Genomic DNA, 27,204 nt, shown 5'->3' with positions numbered 1-27,204 from the left:
TAAATTATCAAAAAAAAATATAATTTTTGTCTAGAAGGTAAAAAAAAACAAATAATATGAAAAAAATGAAAGTGTCTAAACATCTTATAAAAAGAAACGGATGAAATATAATCCTTTCTTTTTGTTTTACATCAGCAACATAAAAATTTGTATGCCTTAAATTTTTGATATCTGTAAAAATATCAAGAACAAAAACGGTATTCCTGTGTTTCAAAAAATATTTGTATACATTTTGTTTAGTAAATAATGATAAATTCTAAACTTCAACAATGAAAATTGAAATATTATTTGCTTAGAGATAGAAAATTGTTAATCGCAAAAGAAAAAGCATTTATAATCATATTTTTTATTTGTTCCTTTTTAATATGTGAAAATCTTGAAACTTGGATTACTTAGGAATATACTTATATGTAATTTAATAATTTGTATTTCTGTAAATTTTATAGTAGAAAAATCATATACGTATTAGTACCAGATTTAAAATTTTCAACGACATTAACACAATGAAAAGTTATTATTTAAATTGAACATTTTTAAAATGATAAAAAACGATAAAAGACATATACGTATGATAGGGGATAGGCGGGTCAATCCCGTTTTTTAAGATGTAGAATTTTCATACAAATCGATTTTTCTCATACGTTTTAATTTTATTTTTTACATTTCGCAACTTTGATCAAACGTGGCAAGAAAACTCGGTTTAATTAAAAAAGAAACAACAATAAGAGATGTATCGGAGTAGAACCCGTAATCTCTTCACGTGCATGCACGCTCCTAGCTACTTAACAGAAAAATCCACTGCCTTTGCTGACGTGTGAATCGAGACACTTCGATATAAATACGTAGATAACCTCTCTGTCCTTCTACGAGCATAGAGAAAGAGAGAGAGAGAAATACAAAGAAAAATAAATGGAGAACGGCAAATGCAACGGAGCCACGACGGTGAAGTTACCGGAGATCAAATTCACCAAGCTTTTCATCAACGGCCAGTTCATTGATGCTGCTTCAGGTTCTTTTCTTGTTTTTACTTCACTTCTTTACTCCTTAATTTCACAATTTCAAACGTTGACTTTAACACCAAAAAAAAGATCCTTAACGATTTTGGTTCTAGTTCTCGACATAATTTCCTCAAATCCTATTCTCTAAACCCATATATTTATATCAATAGCCAAGAACACATTTGGCAAGTTTTTTTTTTTTTTTTTTGTGTGAATAGTCGATGGATGAGTATTGAGTGGTCCAAAAAATCAAAATTAATAAACAAAAATTTAGCTTGGTATGAAAATAAATGAATATCCGGAGTACAGAAACATGTTCCACTATAAAACACATGAATTTGTTGGTCTACCCTGAGATTTTTTTCTTCTCAACTACAAAATTCATAATTTTCTTCTAATTTTCTTTCCTCTTTTAAGAAGCTTGAATGATAAAGCTAATGTTTTGTACTTACCTATACAAGAAGGACTCATGATTTGAACATTGAACCAAATGGTTTGATTTGACATATATTGATAACTTAGTTTTGGTTTATTTGGGCTAAAAATTAAAGGGAAGACGTTTGAGACGATAGACCCTAGGAACGGTGAAGTGATCGCAACAATAGCCGAAGGAGACAAAGAAGACGTTGACTTGGCCGTTAACGCTGCACGTTACGCCTTCGACCATGGTCCTTGGCCTCGCATGACCGGCTTCGTACGTTTCTTCTTCAACTCATGTTTTTTTTTATTGCACAACTACTCATTTTTTTCTTCTTTAAATTATTGGTGATTTTAATTTTATTATTGTTGATTGATGTGGTCCCGTGGACATAGTGGATCATTAAATGTTTAGGGTCTTGTTCTGAGTGAATACTCTTTATTTGATTTGCTACGCAATTGGTAACTGTCGCAGCGTCGTGTTATTAAACTTATAGAAATGGAACGAGAGAAAGTTGACTTATTTTGTGGTTTGATGTCACTTTCATGTAGTTTAGAAAAACATTTTGCCCATATTAGTATAACATATCTTTTACTTGTACTTAAGTTTCACATTACTTATTTATAATCAAATAAAAGTTTTATAGGATTGTTTTGTAACTCTTGTATGTTTCAAATTTAGATTGGACTATTACTCTCTTTTTTTATTTATGTGACTATTCCTCTTCTACTTTTTGTGATATTTGTATGATTAATCTTCTCACTTAACAAGTTTGGTGGATGTGATGTGATCAGGAGAGGGCAAAGCTTATCAACAAATTCGCAGACTTAATAGAGGAAAACATTGAGGAATTGGCTAAACTTGATGCGGTTGACGGTGGAAAATTGTTTCAGTTGGGAAAATATGCTGATATTCCGGCCACAGCCGGTCATTTTCGATACAATGCGGGTGCAGCAGATAAAATCCACGGCGAGACTCTTAAAATGACGCGTCAATCTTTGTTCGGATACACCCTCAAAGAACCAATTGGAGTGGTTGGTAATATCATCCCTTGGAATTTCCCAAGCATTATGTTTGCCACAAAGGTGGCTCCGGCTATGGCTGCTGGTTGCACCATGGTGGTCAAGCCAGCTGAACAGACTTCACTCTCTGCTTTGTTCTATGCCCATCTCTCAAAAGAAGTAAGTTGATATAGATTAAAAACTTTTTCATAACTATACTTGTTAACCGCAAAATTAAAACGGTAAGAATTTTGCTTTACTTAAAACACTAAAAGGTTAGGTTGTGTCTAAAAGGACAACACACTAGTTTAACATGTAATAAAGCAAAACGTATACGTAATCAAACGATAGAAACCTAACAATCTAAACATTATTGCGAGAAAACAGGCGGGAATTCCTGATGGTGTGCTCAACATTGTAACTGGTTTTGGATCAACTGCTGGAGCTGCCATTGCCTCCCATATGGACGTAGACAAAGTAAGGATCTATCTTCTTATGAGTCGCGCCGACTAATGTTGTTGATTGTATGTGAAACTTGAATCTTCTGTGTGTGTTGTGATCAGGTTAGTTTCACTGGGTCAACAGATGTTGGAAGGAAGATAATGCAAGCCGCAGCCGCAAGTAATCTCAAAAAAGTTTCCCTTGAATTAGGCGGGAAATCGCCACTTCTCATATTCAACGACGCTGATATTGACAAAGCCGCCGATCTTGCGCTTCTCGGTTGCTTTTACAACAAGGTATCCATAATGTTCATTCCAATTTCTGTCAATGTATAACAATGTGGTGATACTGATATATAAAACATCTTAATTTGATGTATCAACAGGGTGAAATTTGCGTGGCGAGCTCTCGTGTGTTTGTTCAAGAAGGTATATACGATAAGGTTGTGGAGAAGTTAGTAGAGAAGGCTAAAGATTGGACCGTTGGTGATCCTTTTGATTCCACTGCTCGACAAGGACCTCAAGTAAAAATATAGACTAATTAAACTATACATTGATTGATCTTAATTTGAGTAGATTTAGAGTTACATTATGTTTAATTATCTTTTGGGTTTCTTTCAGGTGGATAAAAGACAGTTTGAGAAGATTCTATCTTACATTGAGCACGGTAAAAACGAAGGAGCGACCTTATTAACTGGAGGAAAAGCCATTGGAGACAAAGGATATTTCATCCAACCAACTATATTCGCAGATGTCACTGTAAGTCACACTTGTCTTCTTTCATCTAAGAACTAAAGTTAACTAAAAAACGTGATACCTTGTAACCACGTTTGTCATTTTTATGCATATAAGTATCAAAATTAGGCTAGTATAAGTACATACACTATTAGCTGCATATGTAACTGTTGTTATTTATGTTGATTTTACAGGAGGATATGAAGATATACCAAGATGAAATCTTTGGACCAGTCATGTCACTGATGAAATTCAAGTAAACCCTAAACAAAAACTAACTTCTCTTCTCAAATCATTGACTCGTTCCATTACACTAAGAATATCGTAAATTGCTTTCACAGGACGGTAGAGGAAGGGATCAAATGCGCAAACAACACGAAATACGGTCTTGCAGCAGGAATACTAAGCCAAGACATAGACTTGATCAACACGGTTTCGAGGTCAATCAAAGCTGGAATCATTTGGGTTAATTGCTACTTCGGGTTTGATCTTGACTGTCCTTATGGTGGCTACAAGATGAGTGGTAATTGTCGTGAAAGTGGCATGGACGCTCTCGACAACTATCTACAAACCAAATCCGTCGTTATGCCTCTTCACAATTCCCCTTGGATGTAATAAAATTGTCCATAACACATAGAAAAAAACTTAATCCAATGATAATAAGGCGGCTTGAATTTTTTCTTTTTCTTTTTGTGCAACCACTTTTTATTTTTTGTTCAATACTTTTTTGTTTTTGTTAAAAAAAATTTTGTGCTAAATAATAATAATATTTTTATACTTTCATAGCATTTTTTCATATAGATAATATTATAAACTATAAACTACAGTTTCTGATTTATATAACTGAAACTCTAATTGTGTTCACCCCACAAAAATGTTAAAATCTAAAAATGATGGTTTTGATTGACAATTCCATATCATTTTAACAGTTACCAATCACAAAACCGTACCGTACTTTTTACCGCGCTTAAAGCTTTTTTTTGGTTGCTAACAATAAAGGTATACGGTTTTATGTCATCAATATAACTATATATAAAAGAAATGAAAGATATATATTGTTTTTTCATTTATCAAACAAAACAACAAGACTTTTTTTTTACTTTTTACATTGGTCAACAAAATACAAGATAAACGACATCGTTTAATCATTTCCCAATTTTACCCCTAAGTTTAACACCTAGAACCTTCTCCATCTTCGCAAGCACAGCCTGATTAGGAACAGCTTTACCATTCTCATATTCCTGAACTACCTGAGTCCTCTCATTGATCTGTTTCGCCAAATCCGCTTGTGACATCTTCTTCTCCAATCTCGCTTTCTGTATCATCAACCTCACCTCTGCTTTCACACGATCCATCGCCGCAGGCTCTGTTTCTTCTTCCAGCTTCTTCGTGTTAATCACCGGAACCGCCGTAGATTTCCCCTTTTTGTTCGAACCGGCATCGAATTTCTTAACCGTTTGAACCGCGACACCGTTTCTCAGAGCTGCGTTAACCGCTTTCGGATCGCGTAGGTCTTGGCTCTTTTGTTTTGATTTGTGGAGAACTACTGGTTCCCAGTCTTGTGTTACTGCTCCTGGGTATCTGCTCGGCATCGTCGATGAATTGAGAGAAAGGAACAACGCGAAAATTTTATTAATCTGAGTTTTGAAATTGAGAAACGATGAAGATGAAGAATGTTGTTGAGAGGATTGTGATATTTATATATACGAAGATTGGTTTCTGGAGAATTCGATCATCTTTTTCTCCATTTTCGTCTCTGGAACGTTCTTAGAGATGATTGACGACGTGTCATTATCTGATTTGCAGTTAACCAATGCTTTTTGGGTTGGATTCGTGGTACACCATATTATCCGATTTGGCTCAATGGTTTTATATAAATTTGGTTTTCGGTTCGGTTATGAGTTATCATTAAAATTAAGCTAACCAAAAATTTTCGTAAAATTTATTTCGGTTTCAATTCGGATCCCTTACTTCCAGAACCGAATTATTCGAAACCGGGGTTAGCCGAACCGAATACCAATGCCTGATTGACTCGTTGGCTAGAAAGATCCAACGGTATACAATAATAGAACATAAATCGGACGGTCATCAAAGCCTCAAAGAGTGAACAGTCAACAAAAAAAGTTGAGCCCTGAGGAGTATCGTTTCCGCCATTTCTACGACGCAAGGCGAAAATTTTTGGCGCCAATCTTTCCCCCCTTTCGAATTCTCTCAGCTCAAAACATCGTTTCTCTCTCACTCTCTCTCACAATTCCAAAAAATGCAGCGCCAGAGATCGATTTTGTCTTTCTTCCAAAAACCCACGGCGGCGACTACGAAGGGTTTGGTTTCCGGCGATGCTGCTAGCGGCGGGGGCGGCAGCGGAGGACCACGATTTAATGTGAAGGAAGGGGATGCTAAAGGCGACGCTTCTGTACGTTTTGCTGTTTCGAAATCTGTCGATGAGGTTAGAGGAACGGATACTCCACCGGAGAAGGTTCCGCGTCGTGTCCTGCCGTCTGGATTTAAGCCGGCTGAATCCGCCGGTGATGCTTCGTCCCTGTTCTCCAATATTATGCATAAGTTTGTAAAAGTCGATGATCGAGATTGTTCTGGAGAGAGGTACTAATCTTCGATTCTCTTAATTTTGTTATCTTTAGCTGGAAGAAGAAGATTCGTGTAATTTGTTGTATTCGTTGGAGAGATTCTGATTACTGCATTGGATCGTTGTTTACAAATTTTCAGGAGCCGAGAAGATGTTGTTCCGCTGAATGATTCATCTCTATGTATGAAGGCTAATGATGTTATTCCTCAATTTCGTTCCAATAATGGTAAAACTCAAGAAAGAAACCATGCTTTTAGTTTCAGTGGGAGAGCTGAACTTAGATCAGTAGAAGATATAGGAGTAGATGGCGATGTTCCTGGTCCAGAAACACCAGGGATGCGTCCACGTGCTTCTCGCTTGAAGCGAGTTCTGGAGGATGAAATGACTTTTAAGGAGGATAAGGTTCCTGTATTGGACTCTAACAAAAGGCTGAAAATGCTCCAGGATCCGGTTTGTGGAGAGAAGAAAGAAGTAAACGAAGGAACCAAATTTGAATGGCTTGAGTCTTCTCGAATCAGGGATGCCAATAGAAGACGTCCTGATGATCCCCTTTACGATAGAAAGACCTTACACATACCACCTGATGTTTTCAAGAAAATGTCTGCATCACAAAAGCAATATTGGAGTGTTAAGAGTGAATATATGGACATTGTGCTTTTCTTTAAAGTGGTTAGTAACTATTAATCTAGTGTTCAATCCATTTCCTCAATGTGATTTGTTCACTTACATCTGTTTACGTTATGCTCTTCTCAGGGGAAATTTTATGAGCTGTATGAGCTAGATGCGGAATTAGGTCACAAGGAGCTTGACTGGAAGATGACCATGAGTGGTGTGGGAAAATGCAGACAGGTAAATTAGTTGAAACAACTGGCCTGCTTGAATTATTGTGTCTATAAATTTTGACACCACCTTTTGTTTCAGGTTGGTATCTCTGAAAGTGGGATAGATGAGGCAGTGCAAAAGCTATTAGCTCGTGGGTAAGGGAACCATCATACTTTATGGAATTCGTTTACTGCTACTTCGGCTAGGATTTAAGAAATGGAAATCACTTCAAGCATCATTAGTTAGGATCCTGAGAACTCAGGATGTTTTCTTATTCGTTATATAATAAGTCTTTTCATCAAGGAGTAACAAACAAAACTTGCACAATATTTGTGTGCTCACTGGCAAGGCATATATACCCAGCTAACCTTTGCTAGTTCACTGTAGTAACAGTTACGGATAATATATGTTTACTTGTATGTGGTACCCTCATTTTGTCTCTCATGGAGGCTTTCAAGCCTTGTGTTGAAACTGGATAGTTACATATGCTTCCAACAGAAACTAGCATGCAGATTCATATGCTTTCCTATTCTACTAATTATGTATTGACACACTCGTTGTTTCTTTTGAAAGATATAAAGTTGGACGAATCGAGCAGCTAGAAACATCTGACCAAGCAAAAGCCAGAGGTGCTAATACTGTAAGTTTTCTTGGATAGGTCAAGGAGAGTGTTGCAGACTGTTTTTGATCATTTCTTTTTCTGTACATTACTTTCATGCTGTAATTAACTCAATGGCTATTCTGGTCTGATTATCAGATAATTCCAAGGAAGCTAGTTCAGGTATTAACTCCATCAACAGCAAGCGAGGGAAACATCGGGCCTGATGCCGTCCATCTTCTTGCTATAAAAGAGGTTTGTTATTTACTTATTTATCTTATCATGTTCAGTTCATCCAAGTCCTGAAAAATTACACTCTTCTTTACCAATCTTCCATCAAGCTGTGTAAAGGATTTGGAATTAGAAAATCATTATTTGATGCTTTGTTTTATATGCAAGAGGTTCCCTTGAAAAGATCTGTTTAAGATTCTTTGCACTTGAAAAATTCAATCTTTTTAAGTGAATCCCCTACTTTCTTACAATGATCATAGTCTGCAATTGCATGTCAAGTAATATCATTCCTTGTTACTGCATCCCCCTCTTTCTTAATGACCATTGTCTATGTTGTGTTTGTCTCGTGTGCTGGAGAAAATGATAGCTGATCCAAGCTGTACATTATCATGATTAAGTAGCTGCTCAGGAATTGCCTTTGGTTACATTGCCTAATGGTTTGATGTCAATTTTTCTTCTGAATCTTTATTTTAGATCAAAATGGAGCTACAAAAGTGTTCAACTGTGTATGGATTTGCTTTTGTTGACTGTGCTGCCTTGAGGTTTTGGGTTGGGTCCATCAGCGATGATGCATCATGTGCTGCTCTTGGAGCGTTATTGATGCAGGTAAGCAAGTGTATTCTGTATCTTATGTGTACCATGTGACTTCCTGTGCATATATTTGGGTTGCAGGAACTAATTCTGAATCACCATTTGGTATGTTTTTTCCAGGTTTCTCCAAAGGAAGTGTTATATGACAGTAAAGGTAAACTGCTTGTATCGCCAGTTGTTTTGTTAAACAGAATTTAAGGTAAATGACACTGGTTAATTTAAAGTGCATACATGTTGAAATATTGCAGGGCTATCAAGAGAAGCACAAAAGGCTCTAAGGAAATATACGTTGACAGGTACCATTTCAGTAGGCAAGCTAACTGACAATTTAACCGCTCACCGAATGATAGGTCTCTTAAACATTGCTAATGTAGATGATGTTTATGTTTCAATCTAATAGGGTCTACGGCGGTACAGTTGGCTCCAGTACCACAAGTAATGGGGGATACAGATGCTGCTGGAGTTAGAAATATAATAGAATCTAACGGATACTTTAAAGGTTCTTCTGAATCATGGAACTGTGCTGTTGATGGTCTAAATGAATGTGATGTTGCCCTTAGTGCTCTTGGAGAGCTAATTAATCATCTGTCTAGGCTAAAGGTGTGTTGGCTTGTTTAGTTTTTGCTTTTCACAAATTAAGCAAAGGAACTTTTCATAACTTACAGTTTCTATCTACTTGCAGCTAGAAGATGTACTTAAGCATGGGGATATTTTTCCATACCAAGTTTACAGGGGTTGTCTCAGAATTGATGGCCAGACGATGGTAAATCTTGAGATATTTAACAATAGCTGTGATGGTGGTCCTTCAGGCAAGTGCATATTTCTTTTTTGATAACTTCAACTAGAGGGCAGACATAGAAGGAAAAATTCTAATACTTCGTACGGATCTCCAGTAAGTAATAGCCGATTTTTGTTTACCTATGTAGGGACCTTGTACAAATATCTTGATAACTGTGTTAGTCCAACTGGTAAGCGACTCTTAAGGAATTGGATCTGCCATCCACTCAAAGATGTAGAAAGCATCAATAAACGGCTTGATGTAGTTGAAGAATTCACGGCAAACTCAGAAAGTATGCAAATCACTGGCCAGTATCTCCACAAACTTCCAGACTTAGAAAGACTGCTCGGACGCATCAAGTCTAGCGTTCGATCATCAGCCTCTGTGTTGCCTGCTCTTCTGGGGAAAAAAGTGCTGAAACAACGAGTAAGTATCAATCACAAGTTTTCTGAGTAATGCCTTCCATGAGTAGTATAGGACTAAAACATTACGGGTCTAGCTAAAGACTGTTCTCCTTCTTTTGCAATGTCTGGTTATTCATTACATTTCTCTTAACTTATTGCATTGCAGGTTAAAGCATTTGGGCAAATTGTGAAAGGGTTCAGAAGTGGAATTGATCTGTTGTTGGCTCTACAGAAGGAATCAAATATGATGAGTTTGCTTTATAAACTCTGTAAACTTCCTATATTAGTAGGAAAAAGCGGGCTAGAGTTATTTCTTTCTCAATTCGAAGCAGCCATAGATAGCGACTTTCCAAATTATCAGGTGCCCATCTATCTTTCATACTTTACAACAAAATGTCTGTCACTACTCAAAGCAATGCATATGGCTTAGATCTCAACTCACACCCCGAGGATCCTAAAGGGATTTGCTTTTTATTCCTAATGTTTTTGGATGGTTTGATTTATTTCTAACTTGAACTTATTAATCTTGTACCAGAACCAAGATGTGACAGATGAAAACGCTGAAACTCTCACAATACTTATCGAACTTTTTATCGAAAGAGCAACTCAATGGTCTGAGGTCATTCACACCATAAGCTGCCTAGATGTCCTGAGATCTTTTGCAATCGCAGCAAGTCTCTCTGCTGGAAGCATGGCCAGGCCTGTTATTTTTCCCGAATCAGAAGCTACAGATCAGAATCAGAAAACAAAAGGGCCAATACTTAAAATCCAAGGACTATGGCATCCATTTGCAGTTGCAGCCGATGGTCAATTGCCTGTTCCGAATGATATACTCCTTGGCGAGGCTAGAAGAAGCAGTGGCAGCATTCATCCTCGGTCATTGTTACTGACGGGACCAAACATGGGCGGAAAATCAACTCTTCTTCGTGCAACATGTCTGGCCGTTATCTTTGCCCAAGTTTGTATACTCGTTAGATAATTACTCTATTCTTTGCAATCAGTTCTTCAACATGAATAATAAATTCTGTTTTCTGTCTGCAGCTTGGCTGCTACGTGCCGTGTGAGTCTTGCGAAATCTCCCTCGTGGATACTATCTTCACAAGGCTTGGCGCATCTGATAGAATCATGACAGGAGAGAGTAAGTTTTGTTCTCAAAATACCAATTCCTCGAACTATTTACTCAGATTTTGTCTGATTGGACAAGGTGGTTTTGCTTTTTTTTAGGTACCTTTTTGGTAGAATGCACTGAGACAGCGTCAGTTCTTCAGAATGCAACTCAGGATTCACTAGTAATCCTTGACGAACTGGGCAGAGGAACTAGTACTTTCGATGGATACGCCATTGCATACTCGGTAACCTGCTCTTCTCCTTCAACTTATACTTGTTGATCAACAAAAACATGCAATTCATTTTGCTGAAACTTATTGATTTATATCAGGTTTTTCGTCACCTGGTAGAGAAAGTTCAATGTCGGATGCTCTTTGCAACACATTACCACCCTCTCACCAAGGAATTCGCGTCTCACCCACGTGTCACCTCGAAACACATGGCTTGCGCATTCAAATCAAGATCTGATTATCAACCACGTGGTTGTGATCAAGACCTAGTGTTCTTGTACCGTTTAACCGAGGGAGCTTGTCCTGAGAGCTACGGACTTCAAGTGGCACTCATGGCTGGAATACCAAACCAAGTGGTTGAAACAGCATCAGGTGCTGCTCAAGCCATGAAGAGATCAATTGGGGAAAACTTCAAGTCAAGTGAGCTAAGATCTGAGTTCTCAAGTCTGCATGAAGACTGGCTCAAGTCATTGGTGGGTATTTCTCGAGTCGCCCACAACAATGCCCCCATTGGCGAAGATGACTACGACACTTTGTTTTGCTTATGGCATGAGATCAAATCCTCTTACTGTGTTCCCAAATAAATGGCTATGACATAACACTATCTGAAGCTCGTTAAGTCTTTTGCTTCTCTGATGTTTATTCCTCTTAAAAAATGCTTATATATCAAAAAATTGTTTCCTCGATTATAACAAGATTATATATGTATCTGTCGGTTTAGCTATGGTATATAATATATGTATGTTCATGAGATTGGTCAAGAGAAATACTCACAAACAGTATATTAAGAAGGAAATATGTTTATGCATTAATTTAAGTTTCAAGATAAACTGCAAATAACCTCGACTAAAGTTGCAAAGACCAAACACAAATTACAAAACTTATAAGACTTAAGTTCTGAATTCCCTAAAACCAAAAAAAAAAACAGAACATATTTTGTTGCATCTACAAACAACACAAACCTACATAGTTTATAACTTACTCATCACTGAGATTAACATCAGAATCATTCTCCATTTCTTCATCTTCACTCTCATCATCATCACCACCACCATGATGATTCTCCTCCTCTTCACGTAACCTAGCAATCTCACTCTGAGCTCTATCAACAATCTGCTTCTTCTGCAACTCCAAATCTCTCTGAAAATCAGCTCTCATCTTCTCCAACTCCTTCATTTGCTCTTTCTTACTCTTCTCCATCTTCTCATAAACCTTCCCAAACCTCTCAACAGAATCCGCCAACATCTTATACGAAGCAGCGTCATTAACCTTCTTCCTCTCGTACTCAACCTCATCATCCTCATCCTCCTCCTCTTCAGAATCACCAGGACTATCCATCATCTCATCAAACCCATTAGACTTATCTAAATAAACCTTAGTGTTCATAAACACAAACTCACCTGAATCAACACCACAAGCTAAACCTAAATCCGACTTGGGCGAAACACAAAGCAACATATCCAACTTATTGAAAAACGACCATTTACTTGAACCTAAACCTGATTTCTCAACCTTAATCTTCTCTTTTCTATACTTCCTCTTCAAGTCATCAATCATTCTCCTACATTGCGTCTCAGATTTCTCCATCCTTAGCTCCTCACTCACTTTCTCAGCTACTTCATTCCAATCCTCGTTCCTCAAACTCCTTCTACCCAATTGCAAAAACCTATCTCCCCAAACTTCAAGCAACACAAAAGCTTCTTGCTCTCTCCAATCATACGCAACTTTAGCATCACTAGGACCAGCAAATTCAAACCCAGAAACTACTTTGTTTGGTTTCTGTCTCTTCTGAAACCTCTCATTTCCACGAATGTATCCTCCTTGTGGATCTTCCTCTTCTCCTTCGACTTCATCTTCGTCTTCTTCTTCATTGTAATACGCGTGACGCTTAGGTATTGGTCTACTATACATTGGATGGTTTTGCCGATTCAAAGAGTAAAACTTTTTTGGGTATCCTGTTTCATCTTCGCTGTCACCCATCTTTGAGCAAAACCCAGAAAAGCAAAAGAAGAGAGAAGAAAGGCAGATCTAGGGTTTCAAATCGGACAGATAGAGATTTACCTGATTTTTGCACCTAATAGAGGAATATCTTGGAGGGTTTAGCTTTGAGAAGAGATAAGTAGAAGAAATTGATGAGGTTTATAAACCATGGCCGTGTCTAGGGTTAGGGATTTGCATTTTCAGCCGGGTCGGAGTAGAAGAAAAGCTACCACCACCGGTGAACATTGCCTCAGCCAGCGACGGAGTTTTGTCGCGGCGTTTGTTGGGACCATCCACTGGGTCATATTGGGCCAGTTTGGACAGCACTAATGGGCCAAGAGGACCACAATTATTTAATTTTAACCGATAGCCCAAGAGTTCCCAACTAAAACTAACGATCATTAAGAAAAGGAGAGTCTAAACTCTAACGAATATCAGCTTTGGTGTCGGTTAACTTATGACTTATGGGGTCAATTTCTGACATTTAGGGTCATAATATTTTGACCTTTAGCGTCATATTGGCTCAAAGGATTTGAAGCTGTCGATTTTTGGTGGGTTCGAAGATCTGCGAATGCAGTTACTGATCGACTAGCTAAAATGGGTGCCATTGAAACAATATGTTATTTTGATTCTCTGCTTTATATTCTTAAATATGCTACGTATGCTTTTAATTAATCTGAATAAGTTCAAAAATTAAAAAGGGCTAAGTTTTATTTTTCATATCACGGTGTTATTACTGAACTTGCAAGAGTTTAAGCTGCAAGAATATGAATTGCATAAGCATCTACTATGGGAGCCTCGGTTGTGGGAAATCTCCATGTGTCACATTATGATTCATACGTTTTTGAAAAATGTGAAAGTGTATCCCAACGATAATTCATTTAATACACTATGTAACGTATAATTTTTTAAATTATTAATGATGAAATCTTGTTTGAAGATGATAGTATTAAATTAAGTGGACTAAAATAGAGAAATGCCAGAACTCTTTATTTAATAATTGTTTGTTTCTGTGTTTTAATATAAATAAATGAATGTTATGCTTATTGCCAATGAAAATGTCGACCACGCTTCAATGTTGGTGAGTAATTATTATGCATCAAAAAGGAAGTAAGTATAACCTTAATGGAAATGATCATGGTAGTGATAAGGATCATAAATAATCGCAACGAATTTTGTTGCATCAATGCATCATACTATTGAATAACTAACACTAGTCTCGTACAATTTGATTTTAGGTGTTTAAATCTCGTTAGTGTAAATATAACGAGATAAACATTTACAATACAAAAAAAAAATTGAATTGTGTGACCTTGTAAGAACAGATTTTCGAAAAAAATTAAGAGTTGAGTCATTGATATGAAGAAGCTTCCAAGACAATGATATATGAATTGGTTAGAAACAAGAATTAATATTAATCATAACTCTTAAGTAACTCGGTCATTCCCACATTGACATAAGTAAAAAATAAATTTTAAAAGATTTGATACTTGAGTTTGGTATTCCTGCTAAGTAAAAAAAGAAGAAAAAGATTTGATACTTGAGTTGAGTTGGCATTGTGGACTTTAATTTCGTTTGAATCTCATTAACATGTTAGGCTTAATTATAATTAAACCTAGACGATTGACCTGTTTTGTGGGTAGATGTACCAATATATTTCAATGATTATAAAGGTTTAGTTTTGATCTCTAAATTTTCAATTTTTTTTAACAGTTTCATTTATAAAAAAAATTAATACAATTTTTTTATAAGAAAAACAGTATAGTTTAAAACAAGCTTTAAAAATTTCAAGTCTCAAATCAAATAAATAGAGATTGTTTTTTATGAGACAGTAAACACTACAACATCAACTTTCTTATAAAATATAACAAATTGTTTTACAAAATTCAGTAGGTAGAGTCAGACAGGTATGTATTCGTATAATTTTAACTTTTCAGATTTTTTTCATTAATGTAACTCATAAAACGTTTAAATAGATTAAACAGTGACATCTCATAATTACCTAATACTGATAAAGCAACAAACAATTTTAAGGTAATAATATAGTATTTTTATAAAACGGTTGAGCTAAATATTTGAGATACATACTCATTGTTCTTTAGTATCCAGTACTACTATTTACACAATCAACAAGAACAACAAAATTGTGATATATATTACAGTTCCTCCACATGAAAATAATAAAGTGAAGTAACGGTCCTAGGCTCCTAAACGGATATCTTGGGAGAGAGATGTGAACAAACTTGAAAATTCGTATGAAAGATTTTTGATAAGCCAATCATATTACATGTCACAAGATATCGATGAAGTGAAAATAAAAATGAAATTAGTATTTTATGGTTGGAAGGTCGCGTCGAGAACATAAGTGTAACGGAGAGAGAGAGTCAATGAGTGATCATAAAACCGTTACGAAGTTTCTCAAGTCTTTGACAACAATCTCTTTCAAACGCGTTATGAGTGGTTACGTTCGCTCACTCCAATGCCAACTATGTTGCTTTCACCAATTTTTTGTCTTTTGTCTTTACTTTGAGGCTTTGAGCATTTATTTCTTAATCTTTTATTTATTTTTATTTATTGATTTGACAAATATATAGTCCAAAAGTATCTTCGGTGATTTTTTTGGTAAGGGGATTCCTACGAAAGCAGGATGCTCTATTGCCAATAATATATATAGTTTAGTTAATTAATGAGGAAGTTTTTGGTCTAGTGTTAAAGATAAAATGTTTGCCAAAAAGTTGTAAAGCACTTTGATTTACATGAGATTCCAAATAGAAAAGACTTATTGGATGGAGAAGAAAAGAGAAATTGGTTATAAAGGATTTGATATTTAACCAAAATAAAAATTAAAAAACAAATTTGATGGGACACTGACTTGGTCTCTTGGTTAGAAGAAAAGAGATTTTGGATGGTCTGGTTGCTAGTAGATGATCTCAACCATAGTGGTCTGCTTCACCTCACTGGTCAAATGTTCATCTAAGCACTAAGATTTTGTATTTCTCTACGCAAGAACTTTTATTCTGTGTGAGCTTCCAGATTCATTAGTACTGGAAGGTAAAAGTAACTCTGATACATACTCAACTAGAGAATGAAGTTCACATATCTATAGAAGGATAGAAAATACAACTAATAGCAAATGATCATATACTCTAAGAAATAATTTCTTACCTCATAAGAAGATATGACAACCTTGTCATCTTCACAATTGCATGATATTTTCATAGTACATAATGTTACATACAATTATCAAAAATAGACTATAGAGTCTTTATTTTTTAAAAAAATCGCCAAATTTATAAAATTGTATGATTAGTTGGTGAAAAAAACAGAGATGGCTAGAGTGTATGAGAAACATAATGAAATGAATAATGAATTAACAAGTAACACTTGATGCACACACAAAAAAAAGAAAAAAAATCAAGGAACACTATTTTTTTGTCAATCATAATGCATTACAAATATAGAAAAGGTTTGTGGTGTATCATCCATTACAAGAACCCGATAATCCTAGAGATACAATAGCGTTATAGTAAATGTACATGAATATTTTGCTAATTGATCCGTCATTTACCATCGAATCTTCTAGGGTTTTTGAATTCTTGTGCATGGTTCTCATGAATCACATCTAGTCTATTAAGGAACATTATCTTCCTTATAATTACATTAACAAGACTAAGCATATAATAACAAAATACTTAATTTTATTTTATTCATTTTCTTTAAATTGAAAATGGCAGAAATAAAGATGTTGCATTGTTGGCTCAACAAGAGAAACTCGATAACCTATATTCAAATGTACAAATTATGTTTAAATAGTAATTAAAAGCATTTGGGTTCTTAAGATAATGAATGAATGTTCACACAGTATTTAGCGCACAATCAAGTGGACAAAAGACGTTGAAGACTTCATGGGAAACTTACCATGCGACCTACCTAGTTATTATAACTTCTTTCACTTGGCCTCCTCATATAGACGAAGCCGGTAACAGATGAAAATGTTGATCACCTCGTTCTATTATTTAAATCAAAAATTCATGACAAAATTTAACCGCATAGCATTGTTGATTTAACAAGAGAAGTGATAACCTAGATTCAAATGTATAATTTAGGTTTTAAGAGTAATTAGAAGCACTTGGTTTTTAAGAAAGTGAATGTTTGAGTATTAAAAATAGCAGTTGGTTTAAAATTTAAAAAGAATAAAACAGTACCAATCGTTAGATCATTATAGTTTTACTAGCATATTAAGAAGTGTTGCGAGATTTGTGATGAGAAAAATAGTGGTTACTTTCATATAAGCTCAGGTGAGAAATCTATATGTTTCTCCACGGAAAAGAATACTATGCATATTATGCATAATTTCCAAATTTATATACAATACGTACAAATCTAATAAAATAATCAAAAATATGTATATGTTTGCATGGTTCACTCTAGATCCTCCATACTAAGCTCCTTCATCAATCATCAACGGCTGATTTTTAGTGCAACACTTTCACCTTTTTCAATATTTTACACTGTAACAAGATCTGAATACTTGTATAATTCCTTCATATGGAGACACGATCTCGTGAATTAGTGAAGTTTGCATTATTTATGGGACCTTTTGGCCCACAAGAAAAAGTGTCAGGATACAAAACTTGTGTGTATAGGACGAGTTATACATACTTCTTAAACTAGTTTGAATGTTTAATATACGTCTCGACTCACTCTAGATGACTTCAATTCCTTCACATTGTTTTTCAACATAAAAAACATATGACTTCTTAAAAATACAAATTCAAATACTCTATTGTAATTCGGTTCTTACAATTCTTTTTGGCTATTGGCGAAATGTGCTCCTTTTGGCACGAATCATTAACATAACTTTATTTAAAAACTTCATAACGAATGTTTTACATGATGATGTACCATGGATACCAAGTAAATTTGAACAGAAGTGATTATGCAAAAGTAAAAAGCATATGGTTATTTTTCTACATATTTGTTTCGTTAAAGTAATATACTATTAAATTCGACTATCCAAAAATCGACACATGTCGGCGACCTAAAAGCCTCGAACATCCCGCTGGTCTATGAGAACATTACCTGATGTGTCAAAACGTCCCCACACGGTGTGCTTCATTGCGGCAATAACTAAGAAAAAGCTCCAAAAGCAAACTTAATTAGACAACTAATCTTTTGATTACTAAAGCGATTCGTTTGGTCCTCCTTCTAATGATTTTTATAAAACCTGGTAGTTAGGCTGTTAGGTGTCGCGAAATTCTTATAATTTATTATAAACCTTAATGGAGTCGGTTATCAAATTATTTGTATCCATGCTTTATAATAGTGTATGGGTTTGTAGAATGAATAAAAGATTCGAAAATGTATGGGTTTTATAATAGTGTTTTGGGTTTTTAAAACAGTGTTATACTTCTACATATCTTTTATGAAATCATAAATCTGCTGACTTAATTGTTTAGTGCTGCTCCTTGCCAAAGTTTCTGCCCGTGAAATGATAATGCTAGTGCTATAGAATTTGATAAATGTTTAGTAATATACATTAGAAAGTAGATATTATTATTAGGGTAAAACTAGGCTAATAGGCATTAATCATTCAGGTTATTATACGTGGATGTTGAACTCACAAAATGTTTACTAAAGATCGTTGGCATCAATATGTTTCGAAAGATTGCGAGCTTGCGCATCTCACCACCTAATGAAAAGCTGGTAGATAATCAGAGACATCACACATATATTCCCAAAACAGTACATGAACAATCATCACCGTAATCAGTCGAATATGTTTATTTTGATAGCATAGTCTAGGATCGAGCTTTAGCGGCGCATCAAATTTATGAACCATGTGATTCTTGCAAAAGATCGACAAGTAGCTAATATATCCGTCCCGCAAATTCGTAACATGTATCTGAATTCAGTCGAAGTAAAACGTTACAATAGCATTTTGCATCTCATAAGAATTTTTTTTTCTTAACTAGACTCTCTTATCGTATTAATTTTTTTAAACATATATTACATACAACATTTCGTTCGCACAAACAATTAATCTAGCAATGTGCATGGATTCTCGGCACTTAGGTATACCGTAGCCATCAATGATATGCCAATTTTTTTTTATAATGTTTTAGGTTTTTGTAATGCCAAATGCAGGGAATTTTATGAAAATGATTTAAACAAATTATCCACTAGCTACCAATAATATCATAGTTATTATTAACCTAAATCTAAGTGACTAGACACCACAACAACCTTATAATATATTTATGTATTCTAAATAACAAATAACCATTTGCACAATAGTTTTCTAATTGTTGTTATCCCTAGCTAATCCTTGTCAAATTATCTTGTGAATGCACATACGTCCAAAGCAGCCATACTTTGACGGAGAAGTAATCGACATCTTCTGAATAAAAACAATAATAATTTCTAGAACAAAGCTCTAATAAATAAACCCGTGATAGAGAAAATTAAATGTTGGAAACCTAAAAATAAAAACTCTTGAATTCACTAAATTTTTACCGGCAACAGCCAAATGACATTAAATTAAAGTGTAAATAGCTTCACGATCACAACCGATACGATCAAGAACCACCGACTCTTCCCTTAACCACCTCTACATTTTATTTTATTTTTGCATAATTTTATCATTTAACTGCTTCTTTTGTTATGAGTTGTTAATTAATAAAAAGAAAGAAGTAAGATACACCAAACACAAATTAATGATAATTAATTTTAGTATTGACATTATGTCTATTTCCGTGGAATTTGTTGATATGGATTTTTTCTCATATACACAAGAATAAAAGAGGTTCAAAAGCTGGCAATTTGTTTCTTCTTTATTAGCGTCGAATTATTATACCTTTGACCATATATAGGAAGCAATATGAACTAAAAGGAAAGAGCTAGTGGTGGACAATGAGAACCACTGATTAACACGAGAAACAAATAAAGAAAAGCCAAAAACTATGCACAATAATTTAATACTTTTTGGTAAAGACATCTTTAGCCCATAATCAAGACTCTATCTTCTTTTGGGACTATACATTTATAATCTCCACATAAATAAATCACATTCCTTTTTATTTGATACATACATTTCAAAACAATGTGGAATTTAAAAGGCATAATGTGTTGTGTCTACAATTAACAAAAAAGAAGAGTGTTGTTTGTATATTCCTCTTCAACATAGAACTTCTCATTTTGACAATATACAGTATATGTATTGCAGAATCAGAATGTCATAGATTATATTTTCATTTTGCATATGCCATAACTTTTAACCATGCACCCAAAATGATTGATTGATTCTTGTTGATTAACCGCCTATACTCAATCAATTTTACCTAGCTCGAATATTTGATTTTCCAAATTAGAGCAACGTTAACATATCATTATATTGGATTTCGCTCCCTAAAATTGATTATAAAATTAGTAGACGAAAACCGTTTAAATGAAAATCTAAAATACCAAAACCCAATACATGGTCCGAAAAAACTATAAATATGATTTGATTATCAATAATAAGACCCTCTAGCCTTTATATATTTATAGTTTTTCTAAAGTATGACAAAAATTATTAAATTTCAGCATTATTATTTTGTTTTATCTTGTTGAATATGATAGTTTCACCCTCCTTAGAAAATTTGTTCTCGAAGAATTCAGATGCTTAGTAAACATAAATGGAGGTACTTCTATCTCATTTTGAATCTAACTCTAATGTCACTCTCTAAATATTTTGATCTTATGTAACACTTAGAAGGATATACTTTTCTTTTTAACACTTCTAACATAATCTCGAACTTTTAAACAACCAATTTACTAGCATGTAAGTCGTAAACCTTTATTTTTAGCTTCAATGGAATCAAATCTTCTGTTTAAAAGGATAGTGACCTACAAATAATTGATGAAAAAATGGTACCACAACTTAACTTCTAAAGTTGATATATATCTCACAATGGGCTCATATAATATTTGATTTGGTGAAGAAACAAATATTATAAAATAAAAAACTGAGCAGCTTAAGATTGACCCAAAATTAAAATAAAAACAAATGTATAACGCATACTTTCCAAACTACGAAGACGCTCCATTCCAAAAGCAAACACCAAAAAATCGAATTTTTATATCTTTATTTTATTTTCATAATAAAACATTTATCAATAATTACACCCAAAAAAAAAAAAAAAAAACGAATAAGTAAGTGTAGGCCTGAGCTGTGTTTGAGCTGTCTTCTCTCTTTCATTTAAATCCCCACACTCACTCTCTCTCTCTCCCTCACAAAACTCAAAAATCCTCTCCCAACTTTCTCATTTCCCATTTTACCCTTCTTCCTCCTTCGAATTTTCAAACCTCTACCACTCCTCACGCAGATGTATCGTATCGTGAAATGAAGAACAACACCACTCAATCTCTCCTTCTCCTTCTCCTCTTCTTCTTCTTCTTCTTTGAAATCTCTCATTCTCTCTCAATCTCATCCAATGCTCCTCTCTCCGACACCGAAGTCAGATTCATCCAACGCCGTCAACTTCTCTACTACCGCGACGAGTTCGGTGACCGTGGTGAGAATGTCACAGTAGATCCATCACTAATCTTCGAGAATCCGCGGCTTCGTAGTGCTTACATAGCTCTTCAAGCTTGGAAACAAGCTATTCTCTCTGATCCTAATAATATCACTGTTAATTGGATCGGATCCAATGTCTGTAACTACACCGGAGTTTTCTGTTCTAAAGCTCTTGATAACCGGAAGATCCGTACCGTCGCCGGAATCGATCTCAACCACGCCGATATCGCTGGGTATTTACCTGAAGAGCTTGGTTTGTTAACAGATCTAGCTTTGTTTCATGTTAATTCGAATCGATTCTGTGGTACTGTTCCTCATAAGTTCAAGCAGCTTAAGCTTTTGTTCGAGCTTGATCTTAGTAACAATCGGTTCGCCGGAAAGTTTCCCACGGTGGTTCTTCATTTGCCGTCGTTGAAGTTCTTAGATCTCCGGTTTAATGAGTTTGAAGGAACCGTACCGAAAGAGCTTTTTAGTAAAAATCTAGATGCGATTTTTATAAACCATAACCGGTTCCGGTTTGAGTTACCGGAAAATTTCGGTGATTCTCCGGTTTCGGTTATTGTTCTTGCGAATAATCATTTCCATGGTTGTATTCCGACGAGTTTGGTGGAGATGAAGAATCTTAATGAGATTATTTTCATGAACAATGGTTTGAATTCTTGTTTACCGGCGGATATCGGAAGGTTGAAGAATGTGACGGTGTTTGATGTTAGTTTTAATGAGCTTGTTGGTCCGTTGCCGGAGAGTGTTGGTGGTATGGTGGAGGTTGAGCAGTTGAATGTTGCTCATAATTTGTTATCTGGGAAGATTCCGGCGAGTATTTGTCAGCTTCCTAAGCTTGAGAATTTCACTTATAGTTATAATTTCTTTACTGGTGAAGCTCCTGTGTGTTTGAGGTTGTCTGAGTTTGATGATCGGAGAAATTGTTTGCCCGGAAGACCTGCTCAGAGATCTTCACGGCAATGTTCAGCTTTCTTGTCACGGCCTTCGGTGGATTGTGGATCTTTTGGTTGTGGTCGTTCTGTTGTTAAACCGTCTCCACCTATTGTAGCATTACCGCCGCCTCCTCCGCCATCGCCTCCGTTACCTCCACCTGTTTACTCTCCTCCGCCGTCACCTCCTGTCTTCTCTCCTCCACCGTCACCCCCTGTATACTCTCCTCCACCGCCACCATCAATCCATTACAGTTCTCCTCCTCCACCGCCAGTCCATCACAGTTCTCCTCCACCACCATCACCTGAATTTGAAGGGCCATTACCGCCGGTGATCGGAGTATCCTATGCATCTCCCCCACCACCACCCTTCTATTGATTCTTTCAGAGGTAAACCCCCAAATATCAAAAACGATGTCGTTTCCATTACTTAAGAAAGATTGAAAATTCAGAAACCAGACTTCGTCCATAGATTATTTACAGAGATCAAAAAGATTTAAGCGTGATCAAGATTGTCTAGATGATTTATTCAAATGAAAATAAGAGAGAAAAAAGAGAGAGATTATTAGGGTTTCCAGGAAATGTTTGTATAGAGGATGATGATAAAATCGGAGCAACATCTTCTGCTCTTAATGTTTTTCTTCATTTGTGTCTTTTTTTCGATTAATTTTATTTTTATTTTTGTGTTCTATTTGAGTTCCTAATTTCGTAGTGAAAACTCGACCACATTTTTCTCTTTTGAGTTTGTGTTTGATCTATTAGAAAGATCTTTAGGCTGTTACATTTTTATTTTGTTCCTTGTTTGCTATCGAACCGATTTGAGACATAAACAATAATAACATTCATAATTTGTCAATAGCGCGAAGAAGAAGAAGAAAGATACATATGTGTTCAAATAATGCATATTCCTCAACTTTAATAAAGAGATTTGATCGACTATATTTTATATTGAGTTAATAATGGTGGGCTTCACGTGGGAAGGAAATAGACCTATTTGGATTCAATTAAAAATTCAATTAAAAATTCAATTAAAATAACAGAAAAGTGACTGAGTACAACTAACTGTTTTTTAAAAACTTACACTAGGTAACATTGTTTTAACATGTTGCATCCATGATTAGCTCCTAGACTATATACTAATAACAGAAGAAGTGAGGAATAAGAGCCTTGATTAGCGCAAAGATTTTTCAGAAAAGTGCTATTGACTTATTGTACTTGAAATTAATAATGTAATTGAACAATCCTTAATTTGTGGGTCTCCCCTCATTTTACCATTTTCTCTTTTTTTGTATTAACCTTTTTGTTGCCTTGAAAACTGAAATTGCGATATTTAAGATGAAGAAGAAAAGAAGAAGAGATACAGTAGAATTGCTGCCGACAAAAGAGAAATATATGTATTCGTCAATTCAACGATTTCATGCGTCATTTCCTGTTCTTGTTTTAATAGTATTGGCTTTTCTAGTTACATTGATTTTTCATTTGGAGATTTATATATGTATACTGTAATTTCAGTTTTTTGTGTCACACAACTTTCTCTTTTGGGTGAGAAGAGCGACCCATTATAGTATAGATCGAAATATCCGGATTAGCCTAAATTACCGGTCGAACCGGATTTGTTCCAACATTTTTCTTTTGCTGGAAAATTCTAAGCCGTATTGACAGGAGAACAATCTTTTGTCCGAATCAAAATCAGTCTGAATAACAAGTTGATAGATTATATATATATATATATATATATATAATATAGGTGTCTTATGTGAAAAACATATATTTGATGAACATGTCACTCATTTATACAATGAAAATAGGAACATATCATATTGATGAATATGTTAGTTTTTTTTTCATTGAAAATGTGACTATTATTAAATCTTCTATTTTGGTATATTTCAGTTTTAAAATGTAACTTTATCCTATACTCGTTTGCTATTTCTAAACGTTAAGATTTTCTAATAATGCACCCAATTACAAGTTTATATTTATTTAAAACCATTTTCTAATATATTCCAAAATTATTCAAATTTAGATAATATATGACTACTTTCTTCTTCAAAAAAACTTGTTATACTCAAATTAGTTCTTATAATTTTCATCGTATGCAACTCGTATTATTTTTCACACTTAGAAAAAAATATAGATTTAAGTGCATGAATTTTAACAAGGAAGGATAAATATTTTCACCATAGAAAGTGGACCGACAAAAAGATGATGGTTACTTCACGGGTGGGGCTGACAAGTTCCTACTGTTTTTCTTGTTTCCCATATGAATTACCTCACCTCTCCTATCACTTCCAACTTTTTAATGGAACTCAACTAGGCAAATTAGAGTTTTACATTTCTACTATATATGTTTTCCGACATGTGAAATAAGTTCTTCTGAACCTATTTTGCAAATGGTTAATTGAACAAAAATAGATCATCCACCTAATCTTGAAGAAAAATTGAAAACAGACTCAAAAGTTAAACTTAACGTAACGAGAATTATACCCAAAAAAAAACTGTTCATAGTTGATCACTGCTCAGACTTCAACTCCTAATCCAAATCTTGGATGATGATGGTTCAATGACGTTTCTCCAGAATTGGCGAAAAACGACTTAGGATTTCAATGATGTCGAAAAAGCAGTCTATTATCTTAAATGAGAAATTTCACACTTATATTTTCTTTATTCTCTGATTCTCGTAAATGCTTGGTTGATTTGTTGGTAACGACGATAACTCAAGTTTCTTAGTTTTTTTTTTTTGGTCTTTCAAACGGTTCCTACTAAAAGCAGTAATATAAACTTGAACAGTTATGAATAATTGCGAATCCTACATTCTTGTAAAGTGATTAAAAAGTTGGAGAAATTAGGTTTAAGTGCTTACCCCATGTGCTTGGTACTTAGTTATGGGCATAAATTAATGTATAAATGTACTTAAGAATGATTTGGGAAAGTATGAAGAAAATCAATATAGTATGTCACGCGAACACTAAAGTAAGAATGGCATGTCTATATGTAACCGATTTAACTTTCAACTTATTTTAATGTATAGAAGTGACACATTGTTGTCTGGCCTGTAGAGAAATATCTTCTATTCGACCCCGTTGATGGTTTATTGGTTTTAATGTACTTTAACAGCCAATTTACTTCTTCTGAGTGATCACTTAATGATTTTATCATAAAAAGACTAACCATTCTCACTGCATATGTAAGCTCTGGCATAGAGCCAATCATTGCATGCATAACACTTCCAACAACATATTAGTATCCAAACATTTATCCCAAAGAATTCACTAGACCTTCTATTCCCAAAGAAAGTCTAGACATTTGATCAAATTAGGCCCAATTTAGATTTGCTCAATTATGCTTATAACTGGACCATATGCCCATAATCAACATAGACCCAAAATCAAGTGTGTATTTCAATAAATTGGCTTGGAATGAAGCAGTGAATTACTGATCTTATATTATATGAACTCTGAATATTTTCCCATTTGGGCTTTATAAAACATATTGGGCCGACAAAAAAAAGATTATATGAATTCTATCAGAATTTCATTCTTCAAAGAAACTTGATCTATTCTCCACTACATAGACCAAAAGTGCCAAAGTAGTATATGGTATAATGCAGTTCTTATGAATCGCATGAGAAGTGGTATACTCAAACTCATGGCTGGGGTGAATAAAGGCAAAAAGTTAAACTGAGACATAAACACATATAGGAAGCACGCGAATCTTTGTTGCTTTTTGACTATTATGTACGTAATCCCTCTTTGAGTTTTTGATTCCCAAGTTTCCCCCACCAAATAGTGCTTCTATACAAACTCACCATCATAACCTTTTTCCATCACTATTCACTTGTAGGGTTTTCAATTGTTTTTCTTGTTGATAAACGATGAATTAAGCCATTAAATTCTCCAATATTAAGCAGCTTAAGAATCCGGATCCGTATCCATTTTTGCTTTTGCTTCACTCTTCACATGTGCACAAACTCCACAAAAGGTTTATCTCTCTATTAAAGAAAACAAAATTATGATATTTCTCCACCAGTAGATGAAGATTCGATGTGACTACAACAGAATATATAATGTTCACAAAAAAAAAAAAGATACTTGGTTGGGTAAAAATTTGAAAATTGTGAGGGTCATCCACGATATCCATAATCCATCCATACTTGAATAAGAATATATTCTTCTTTAATCAATGAATTTATGTGTTTAGTATGGACCGTTCAAGAAGAACCTTGTCATTGAGACTTGAGAAGGACTCACGTGGACGCCAATGCATGCTGAAACTTATATCTTTTGCATTACGCAATTTTAGTGAATCTAAAATAAAAAGCTACTGGCGTAGAAGAAAAAACTTGTGAAAATAAATTCTAAATATTCAAAATAAAAAAGAAGACAAAATAAATTAATTGATAAAATAACAAGAAAAACGAAGAACAAGTGGATGATGCATAATGATCCATCTTCTTAAGTGTGGTAGAAAAAAAAGCACCCACAAACTACACCATTAACCTGTCGTGTCCGGTCCTTGAGATTTCATATTTTCGAGTTCTATTTTTTTTTTTTAATCAATTTATATGGACATCTTTTTTATAACTTTTGAAACTTTGATTCGTTGACATCCACCTGTGAAGTTCATTAGTTTGTCTCTAGTATGGTAGATGAATATCCATTAATGATTAAAAAAGGTATTAATAGTTTTATTTTAGGACAATGTGAGCTGTTTTTTTTGGGATGAAACTCTTATGACGTTTTTATTTACAAATCAATGACGTGGTTTAATAAAAATTTTATTAATTAAGTTTATAATG

The 27,204-nt window shown here is 34.7% G+C and overlaps 5 protein-coding genes, 1 long non-coding RNA gene and 1 other non-coding gene across 9 annotated transcripts; 4 read left to right on the top strand and 3 right to left on the bottom strand.

Moving 5' to 3' along the window:
* Positions 1–642: 642 nt before the first annotated feature.
* ALDH2C4 (aldehyde dehydrogenase 2C4) lies at positions 643–4,379 on the top strand. The gene is made up of 9 exons (NM_113359.4): positions 643–1,009; positions 1,550–1,692; positions 2,211–2,597; positions 2,805–2,894; positions 2,981–3,154; positions 3,244–3,381; positions 3,479–3,616; positions 3,787–3,848; positions 3,934–4,379. Exons 1-9 carry the CDS (start codon positions 910–912, stop codon positions 4,205–4,207), a joined length of 1,506 nt encoding a protein of 501 aa, NP_566749.1. The 5' UTR covers positions 643–909; the 3' UTR covers positions 4,208–4,379.
* Positions 2,575–2,827, bottom strand: AT3G04695. Its single transcript, NR_141117.1, has one exon. It is a non-coding gene; the product is annotated as an other RNA (long non-coding RNA).
* On the bottom strand, positions 4,256–5,672 carry MBF1C (multiprotein bridging factor 1C). 2 transcript variants are annotated; one of them, NM_001203033.1, is made up of 3 exons: positions 4,922–5,260; positions 4,669–4,800; positions 4,256–4,369 (listed from the first exon to the last, which is right to left on the bottom strand). In NM_001203033.1, the coding sequence occupies exons 1-2, from the start codon at positions 5,182–5,184 to the stop codon at positions 4,770–4,772; spliced, it is 294 nt and encodes a 97-aa protein (NP_001189962.1). In that variant the 5' UTR covers positions 5,185–5,260; the 3' UTR covers positions 4,256–4,369; positions 4,669–4,769. The 2 variants fall into 2 exon arrangements, with proteins under 2 accessions (NP_001189962.1, NP_189093.1); NM_113358.3 differs by lacking the exon at positions 4,256–4,369 and having other exon boundaries at positions 4,581–5,672.
* On the top strand, positions 4,682–4,857 carry AT3G04685. The gene has a single exon (NR_141116.1).
* Positions 5,651–11,596, top strand: MSH7 (MUTS homolog 7). 2 transcript variants are annotated; one of them, NM_001338685.1, is made up of 17 exons: positions 5,651–6,193; positions 6,317–6,845; positions 6,930–7,025; positions 7,098–7,153; positions 7,572–7,638; positions 7,756–7,851; positions 8,302–8,433; positions 8,539–8,572; positions 8,667–8,714; positions 8,819–9,018; positions 9,101–9,227; positions 9,345–9,622; positions 9,767–9,961; positions 10,136–10,535; positions 10,642–10,738; positions 10,825–10,952; positions 11,039–11,596. In NM_001338685.1, the coding sequence occupies exons 1-15, from the start codon at positions 5,853–5,855 to the stop codon at positions 10,662–10,664; spliced, it is 2,622 nt and encodes an 873-aa protein (NP_001326470.1). In that variant the 5' UTR covers positions 5,651–5,852; the 3' UTR covers positions 10,665–10,738; positions 10,825–10,952; positions 11,039–11,596. The 2 variants fall into 2 exon arrangements, with proteins under 2 accessions (NP_001326470.1, NP_850630.1); NM_180299.1 differs by having other exon boundaries at positions 5,793–6,193; positions 10,136–10,558.
* Positions 11,597–11,715: 119 nt separating this feature from the next.
* On the bottom strand, positions 11,716–13,517 carry AT3G24490 (Alcohol dehydrogenase transcription factor Myb/SANT-like family protein). The gene has a single exon (NM_113356.4). The coding sequence runs from the start codon at positions 12,915–12,917 to the stop codon at positions 11,916–11,918; it is 1,002 nt and encodes a 333-aa protein (NP_189092.1). The 5' UTR covers positions 12,918–13,517; the 3' UTR covers positions 11,716–11,915.
* Positions 13,518–21,103: 7,586 nt separating this feature from the next.
* Positions 21,104–22,785, top strand: AT3G24480 (Leucine-rich repeat (LRR) family protein; the record flags this gene model as incomplete). The annotated part of the gene is made up of 1 exon (NM_113355.2): positions 21,104–22,785. The coding sequence occupies exon 1, from the start codon at positions 21,301–21,303 to the stop codon at positions 22,783–22,785; it is 1,485 nt and encodes a 494-aa protein (NP_189091.1). The 5' UTR covers positions 21,104–21,300.
* Positions 22,786–27,204: the final 4,419 nt, after the last annotated feature.

This window comes from Arabidopsis thaliana, chromosome 3 (assembly GCF_000001735.4).
Source record: "Arabidopsis thaliana chromosome 3, partial sequence".
Classification (NCBI taxonomy): domain Eukaryota; kingdom Viridiplantae; phylum Streptophyta; class Magnoliopsida; order Brassicales; family Brassicaceae; genus Arabidopsis; species Arabidopsis thaliana.
This window is presented reverse-complemented; position numbering and strand designations above follow the sequence as displayed.